Genomic DNA, 8,278 nt, shown 5'->3' with positions numbered 1-8,278 from the left:
TTGTGCCTTTACCTTCATCCTTCGACACCAGAGGAGTTCCTATTACTGTTTGTTTTTTTGTTACACAGGTTTTTATAAACAAATCAAAAAAAAAAGGTTAGTCTTTACATATTTAATTTATAGATTTTAGTATTAGTTTTAATTTGAAGAATGATACTTTCTCTTTATCTTATTTTTCTATGCAGTCGAAGACAAGATAGTGATGGAGAATCAAGCAGAGTTTCTGGCGGACTACGATGATCTCTTCTATCTTGTCTTCATATATCTTCTGATTTGTTTGCACCAGTACTTTGTCTCTTGCCTTCCTGTATTATGATGCTGTGACTTGGTTAGACTTATAGACATGTACATACATATCTAATGTACTTATTTGTTGGATTGTATTATGATTTTTATGGATTGTAGATGTTATGGATATTTGGATGTTATGGATATGGATGATTTGTTTGTTATGGATTCATGTATGTTATGGATATTTGGATGAAATGAATGGATGTTATTGTTTTATTTGTATTAGATTTGATTTGCTTATTTGTTACAGGTTACATGTATTTATGAATCGATCCGATTGGATCGATATTGTTTGTATATACAGGATAATTACCAAAACGAATATTGCATTGAAAATTTTTTTTATTTTTGCAACGAAATCTGCGACGAATATAGGATTCGTCGCCAATTGGCGACGAAATTAGCAACGAATACCAGTTCGTCACAAATATATCGTAAGTTTACTATTTATCGTAATTTGCAACGAATTCAAGATTCGTTGCCAAATTCGTCGCCAATTGGCGACGAACTCTAAAATTCGTCGCCAATTGGCGACGAACTCTAAAATTCGTCGCCAATTGGCGACGAACTCTAAAATTCGTCGCCAATTGGCGACGAAAACAGTTTCGTCGCCAATTGGCGACGAAAACATTTTCGTCCCCAATTGGCGACGAAACCCAAATTCGTCGCCAAATTGGCGACGAATTTGGCGACGAAATTTTGAGTTCGTCGCAAAAAATGGCGACAATTGTGAGGATTTCGTCGCAGATTTTTGGCGACGACTTGATTGCGACTAATTTTATTTCGTTGTAAAATTCGTCGCCAAATTTTTTGGGACGAATTTTTTGTTAAAATTCGTCCCAGATTTCGTCGCAGATTGGTTATTTTTTTGTAGTGATTTAACCTTTATTCTCTTTCCTTTTTTTCCGAACAAGATACTTTCCTTCCTCCCAAACACGAAGAATATAAATATTTCTTTTCCCCTTCCTTTCCTTTCCTTCTCTTCTCTTCCCCTTCCGTTAATAAATTTTTTCTTACCTCATCCAAACAGAGCGTTAATCCAAGTCCATCATGGGTTGATTCACACGAGTCACGAGCCTAGGTGAGTCGTCCCAAATTCGTCTTAAAATGGATTGAAAAAATTTCAATCAAATCCGCTTGAATTATTTAATAGGATGAACCAATCGCGAACCTAATTTAAATTGACAATTCTACTGTTAAATGGTTTCGGGAAGAATTTTTTAAATTATTATTTCTTTTATATATCTTGAATATTTACTTTACATATCTTAAATATATTATTCTTTTTCACATGTCTTAATTATTTTTTTTTTTACAATGACAATTCCAAACGGCGCCTCTAAGTTTCATTGTTTTTATAAAAAATATTATTTATTTGTTTCATTTATTTATAACTTTTTTTACTTGTCCTTGAAATGACTAGCGGGCCGAAGAGTGTTCAATACTCAGCCCAGGCCCAAATAAACAACCTTAGGGTTTCAGCCCGAGATTGAGAGAGAGAGAGAGAGAGATAGCGATAAATAGCCCTTCTACCTCCGCCGCCGTTTTCTCTGCGTCGTTCCTCTAGGCCGTGCAGGAGGAAGAGCAAGGGTGAGTGAGAAATGGTGTCGCTCAAGCTCCAGAAGCGGCTCGCTGCGAGCATCCTCAAGTGCGGAAGGGGGAAGGTCTGGCTCGATCCCAATGAGGTGAACGAGGTCTCCTTGGCCAATTCCCGTAAGGACCTCAACTCCTCAGTCTTTTAGGTCTTAGATCCGTCTTCTTACCATCGGAGAGGAAGGTGCAGACTATTAGGTTTTAATTCATTTTGCTTGGTCTTGGTTGTAGCAATTGGTTTGCTTATGGATAGTTCGTTTTGATTTTCCCCCCTTCTTTGTGTGATTTCACGTGTTTACGGACTCGTTTAGTTGTTTTACTATTGGAATTTGAAGATAATGCCTGATTTCTTACTTTGGTTCAGTGTCCTGCGTCAATAATGCGACAAATTGTTCATGTATGATTTGAATCTGTTATTGATTTATAGCTTATTGTTTTTTAATGATGCAAGTGACTTTTTGCTTAAATTTTTGGGTTTTCAAATCATGAGTATCTGATATGACCATGAAGCTTTTGACGTTTGGATTTCTATTTGATGTGGCTTATGATTCTTATGTTTCTCTTAGTTGTCGTTGTCTGACCTTTGATATATTTTGAGATATATGATCAGGAAATTCGTGTCTGTTAGTTCTTCTCTGTAATTGCTGCTTGTTACAATTGAGGTAATTGGAGAGTAATGGAAGGGAGTAGAAATGGAGGGGAATGATTTGATTTCACTTTAGAAGATCAAATTAAAGGTTGGATGGGGAAACTTTTTCCCTGCACAACGCAATGGAGGTCAATGAAGTAGCACATTAGCCTTTTTATTGCATAGTGATCCATCCAGTTGATTATAGGGAATTCCAGTGCTCCCTTATTCAACCTCTTTTATTCTGTGGAATACTAGAAGTACCTGCTTTTCTCATTCTCACATTCTTTCACCCATACCTTGTTAGTTAATGCTAAAGCTACATGAACACCATGCAACATCTGGGAATTTGCCTCGTAACACTAAAAATTGATCTCAAGAGGAATTTAATTGTATTACTGGCTGGCGCAATACTAAAAATTGATCTCTTGTCCTTTATCCAGCTTCAATAAACTCATGAGCCGACTAGTTACTTGTGTGGGTTTATGAACTGATACTTAGACCAAGTCATAAAGGTCCTAGACATGGAATTTTATCTAGTTAATGTAGACTTGTATTCTAAGCCATTGCCTTGTGATACAGGAACTCTAAACAACTTCATGAGTCAACTCAGTTCCACTCCTCGTGTGCAGTGTACCCAACTTAAGTTTTGTTTTTGGTTAAAACATCAGTTGTGCATTCCATTTATTTGACAATCCTAAACTACTTCTCACCTTTTTCCACGGTGCCCTTTTCTTTTCTAGAATCTTCATCGTTCAGTCTGTTGCCATATTGCTCTCTTCTCATCATTTGTTGCTGCCCTATTGTATCACCTCTGTCAGCTACCTACTTCTAAGTTTTTTGCTTCTTCTAATGTATTTCCAAATTCTAGATACCAAATGCATGCTGAAAATAAAGCTCACACTACTGTGAGCATGTTGCATCCATCTTACTTTCCACTATGCTTGATTGTGATTCATTGATTCCTTATCTCTTAGTCATTTAGCCTACTGGCTCTTAGAGTTTTATTTATTTGCTCGCATATATTCTTTAAGCTAGCAGTATAATATAATCACATTAAATTGTCAGTACCTATTTTGCACATTATCTGTGAGGAAATATAATAAAATATAATTCTATACACTATTATGATTCTAGTGCTTGCTTTTGAAGTCTGAGTCTAAAAGTATTTGTAAAGAATAAGGCCCACCGTGGTCTATTTGTAAAGAATAAGTCTGACAACCTTGCTTTTATCCAGGGCATACATTTAATTTTAATTTTTTTCGTTCTATACTTTCTTTTACTTAGACATCTCATCCTTTATTTTTTATTTTCGGTTTAAATTTGCCTTTCTCATGTTAGTATCTTGCACTAGGTTAGTTATTGCAAAAAAATAAGGGCATGATAGAGAAACTGTGTCAGGAGAAAAGACCATTTGGAATGAGTTATTATTTGGATTATCATTATCATCATCATCAAGGCATGGTTGTCCCAACTATTTTGGCCATCTATTTTTAGATTTAGAAAATTTACAACGCTAGTTGTCAAGGCCTAACACAGCCCACAACCTGGCAGTTTTTTTGAGTTTGTTTGCATGAGCAGCATAATTTTGTTATGTATGAATGGAATATGCACTTTATGGCTGCTCTAAGTTCAAATTTATTTAGTTGATGGTTTTCAACTGCAGGCCAAAATATTAGGAAACTTGTGAAAGATGGTTTTATCATCAGGAAGCCAACTAAAATTCACTCACGTTCTCGTGCAAGGAGGGCTTTAGAAGCAAAAAGAAAAGGACGCCATTCTGGATATGGTAATTATCTATATTCTAAACAATCTGTACTTATCTTTATTTATTTATTTTTCCCATATTACAGGTAAGCGTAGGGGTACAAGGGAAGCAAGGCTCCCCACAAAGGTGCTTTGGATGCGAAGGATGCGAGTTCTGAGGCGCTTGTTGAAAAAGTACCGTGAATCCAAGAAGATTGACAAACACATGTACCATGATATGTACATGAAAGTTAAGGGTAATGTATTTAAGAACAAGCGGGTCCTCATGGAAACTATCCACAAGTCTAAAGCTGAAAAGGCCAGAGAGAAGACTTTGTCAGACCAGTTCGAAGCTAAACGCGCAAAGAGCAAGGCCAGCAGAGAAAGGAAGATTGCTAGGAGGGAGGAACGCCTTGCTCAGGTACAATACTTTTGCTTCTTATTCCTCTTTGATTACACTTGGACATGCAAGCTTGTAGTTGATGATTGTTGCTTTAGTCTGTTATCTGTCTCGTTATTTCTTTTCGATGGTTTATCAAGATGTCTCCTTGTAGAAAAAATCGTTTTGCTTGGCATGTCATTGACAGTTATAGCACATCCAGAGAAGACAATTGGTTTACTGATAGGCATTTGGTTAAATTTGTTTTACTAATTTGTCCATTATCAAGTTTGATAAAAAATAAGAACAATAATTTCAACCCAGTGGAGTTTTTTGTTAGTTCAGACTTCTAACATTTTGAGTTCAATAAGGTAGGAGGATCCATATAGCCGATCCCATTTAATGGACTCTTAACATCTCTCATTGTGTGTTGGTCTTGTGAAAAATAGGGACCCGTGGAAAGAGCCCCTGCCGCTGCACCTGCTGCCCAAACAGAGTAAGTAAACTCACCCTCATCCGAATTGGTCTAAAAACCTACACATATTTGTTCATAGTCTGATGGTGGTTTGTTTTTCATGTAGAGCTTCCAAAAAGGCTAAAAAGTAGAGTATCTGTTGCTGGATAGGTCAGAGGGGAAGCTGTTAGTTCCTACAATTTGTTTTGCAAACAGTAACATGTTGGGAAAATAACTGCTAGAACCTTTTGTATCTCCTTTTTTGTTTGCTCCAAATCACATGCTATGCACCTGAAACCTAAGTGTTAACTTTCTAATTGTGGTATTGAATTTTGTGTATCCAGAGTTTCTTGTGCTAAATGTTTTCCTTTCCAACTGCAAACTGCATTCAAAATGTCTTTGTATTATGGAGAGGGTGCTGCTTTAATCTTTATAAACTAAGCTAAGCATTTCATTTGAAGATCTTATCAGCATGACATTTGTTCACATGTATTCCTAACATTTGATGGATAATTTGAAATAGAATAAATTATTTCATTTCATAATTAAAGTAGAACAAAATTTCTACATTTATCAATTAAGTTGTGCTACATAAGATGAATAATTAGGTAATGGATGTGGTAGAATACAATACACCCTTTTATCTTTGGTTTGGAAATCTTAATTTTTATTATGCATTTGATGATTAAATAGTAAAAAGTCCATTCTAAGAATTTTTTTTTTAATTTTTATTATGCATAGTGAATAGTGCATTCTATTTTTTTTAAAAATATCAATTCTCTTATTTATGCATTTTGTTAAAACCTTCACTTGTATGATAATTTAATTTTTAAGATGTGACAATTATATTGAAGGGAAGTTTCAATAATAATTATAAGCTTATTAATGGTCTTATGTGATAATTCTTATTATATATGAGAAACAACTAAAAAATAAATTAATAAATAAAGGAATGTGAATTTTAATATAAGAATAATATGTTTAGCATGCTAAAAGGACAATTTTAAGTGTGAGCCCAAGAGAAATCAATATAAAAGTAAATAAATGCAAAGTATAATTTGTTTGAGTAAATAATTGTATTTATTATTTAAAGTATTTTAAGAGAGAATTTTAATTTGTATATTCTCTAATGTTTTCCATAAATTGGCCATGAGATTTTTTAAATTGATTAATTTCTATTTTTTCTTACAATTAAAGTCATTTATCATATAACAAGAACATCTGTATTATATTTTATAATATTGATGTGTAATAATTATAAAAAGTGTATTATTATATTTGTAGTATATTAAATAAGATTATTTATCATTTCCACTTAATGTCTATAGCGACATTTTGCCAAAAAAAAGGAAAAACAGAAGACCATTGCAGTATAAAAATAACGGGGGTGTTTTGCATAATATTTAATTATTCGGACGCATTTTTTATAAATCTCATATATCGCGGGCGTTTTTAAAAATAAAAATTCTCTATTTATACCTGGTACCTGCCCAATTCCGCCTCTCACTCGTCATCTATGAGCGCGTCTTCTGCTTTCTTTCAGCGAGAAGTGAGGTTGATCTGAAGAATCCATGGAGACGATTGAAGCACCAGCTGAGAAAGTCATCATCGATGATCCTGATCCCCAATGTTCCTCGGATACCGTAAGATTTCATCATCTCTTGATTGATCTTTTTTGTTTATCATTCTTTATGTTAATTCTTGACCAGCTAATCTCTGTTCGGCATTGCCAGTCGATCGAGAAGATTGGCGCCCCAGATGTAGCCGTCGCTGCCGATCCTGCATCCCAATCTGCTGAAACTGTAAGGCGCTGCCCCCCATTTCGTTTGAGTACTTCTTTGACTTTGTTTCTGGATGTTCTGATCATTTTTGATCTTGGCGGATGATCTCATGAAGAATGAGGTCTTCGATGATGCGGTAGGTACTACAGATCCAGCCCCCCAATCCTCAGCTATTGTAAGGCTCCACCACCTCTCTCTCTTTATGCTTCTTGTTGTATATTGCATGATCAATCTTTGTGGCTAACCGTGAAGGCTGAGATCCCAGATGCGGCCATCGGCAATTATCCTAAAGAACCCATCGACTCTTCCATCAAGATGTCTTGCATAGTTTTTTTCTTTTGGATTATCTCTTTCATTTTTTGGCTCTGGTGGTTGATTGGCAAGACAGATTCGAGATGAGGCAATCGCCGTTCAACAGAGAGATCTGAAGTACCTGGACTTCCTGCGTGTGGCGGTGATCAAGATGGCTACACTGGTCGCAGCAGTCTACGGCTTCGTCAAGAACTGGGCCGGCCTGTTCAGGCCCATCATCGACCACGTCGAGGCGATAGCCAGTCCATTATGCAAGCGCTACTCTGGAGTGCCCTTGGCCCTCATTCCTTTTGCGGATCAAAAGGTTCGCCCCTTTTCATTTTCTTCCTCTTTCGTTTTCTCATCTTGAATCGAATCAAAATGATTTTTCTAAATGTCATTTCCTAATGTTAAATCTTGAATCGAAATCCATGAATCATAAAAAGTATTAACTAATTTTTCATCTTACACCAGATAGAAATCTTGACAGGGAAGCTGTGGCACATGCTGCCATGCTCGGTGAAGAAGGCGGGGTTCAAAGTAAAGTCCGAGTTGCGCGTGGTGCGGCGCATTGGTCTCGTTGCGGCCGCGATGAACCACGCGAAGAAATTGTATGCCGAGCAGACGACGGTGAAGGCAGTCTGGCGGTGGGCGATCGACCACATTCCTCTACTCTGGCGTTCAGTTCGCTTACTTCTCTCCATCGTCATCTTCCTCTCAGCGAAGTATAATCGAGCGGTAATGTTCTTGGCCGCCGCTGCTACCTGGCTTCCTCTTGTCAAGGTCGACCGCATTGCTAAATTCTTGGACGGAAAAGAATCGATAGAGCGGATTAAGATTCCGCCATCATGATCTTTCTGATTTTTATTAGTTTCGCTGCTACCTGGCTTCCTCTTGTCAAGGTTGACCGCATCGCTAGTTAAACAAATAACAAATTTTCACTTTTGCTTTTATGAACATATAATGGTGGTTACACTCGGTATTTTATGTCAGCTAGTATACAAAATATTCTATTTCTAGCTAATATTTTCAATGAGTTTTTTTTTTTTTTTTGCCTCTCGCTACATTCTTTCTAAATATCTTTATAGTTTCATTATTATTATTGTTATTTTTAG

The 8,278-nt window shown here is 36.3% G+C and overlaps 2 protein-coding genes across 2 annotated transcripts; both read left to right on the top strand.

Moving 5' to 3' along the window:
• Positions 1-1,845: 1,845 nt before the first annotated feature.
• LOC141846179 (large ribosomal subunit protein eL19y-like) lies at positions 1,846-5,430 on the top strand. The gene is made up of 5 exons (XM_074734176.1): positions 1,846-2,004; positions 4,179-4,301; positions 4,366-4,679; positions 5,087-5,133; positions 5,219-5,430. The coding sequence occupies exons 1-5, from the start codon at positions 1,893-1,895 to the stop codon at positions 5,241-5,243; spliced, it is 621 nt and encodes a 206-aa protein (XP_074590277.1). The 5' UTR covers positions 1,846-1,892; the 3' UTR covers positions 5,244-5,430.
• Positions 5,431-6,662: 1,232 nt separating this feature from the next.
• LOC141846489 (REF/SRPP-like protein OsI_017815) lies at positions 6,663-8,033 on the top strand. The gene is made up of 6 exons (XM_074734529.1): positions 6,663-6,734; positions 6,825-6,893; positions 6,988-7,047; positions 7,125-7,199; positions 7,261-7,488; positions 7,638-8,033. The coding sequence occupies exons 1-6, from the start codon at positions 6,663-6,665 to the stop codon at positions 8,013-8,015; spliced, it is 882 nt and encodes a 293-aa protein (XP_074590630.1). The 3' UTR covers positions 8,016-8,033.
• The last annotated feature ends 245 nt before the right edge of the window (positions 8,034-8,278 follow it).

The sequence above is a fragment of the Curcuma longa genome, chromosome 15 (genome assembly GCF_044706935.1).
Source record: "Curcuma longa cultivar G26 ecotype Majalengka, Jawa Barat chromosome 15, ITB_CL_G26_1.1, whole genome shotgun sequence".
NCBI classification, from domain to species: domain Eukaryota; kingdom Viridiplantae; phylum Streptophyta; class Magnoliopsida; order Zingiberales; family Zingiberaceae; genus Curcuma; species Curcuma longa.
The sequence above is the reverse complement of the archived record's forward strand: the minus strand, read 5'-3'. Positions and strand labels throughout refer to the sequence as shown.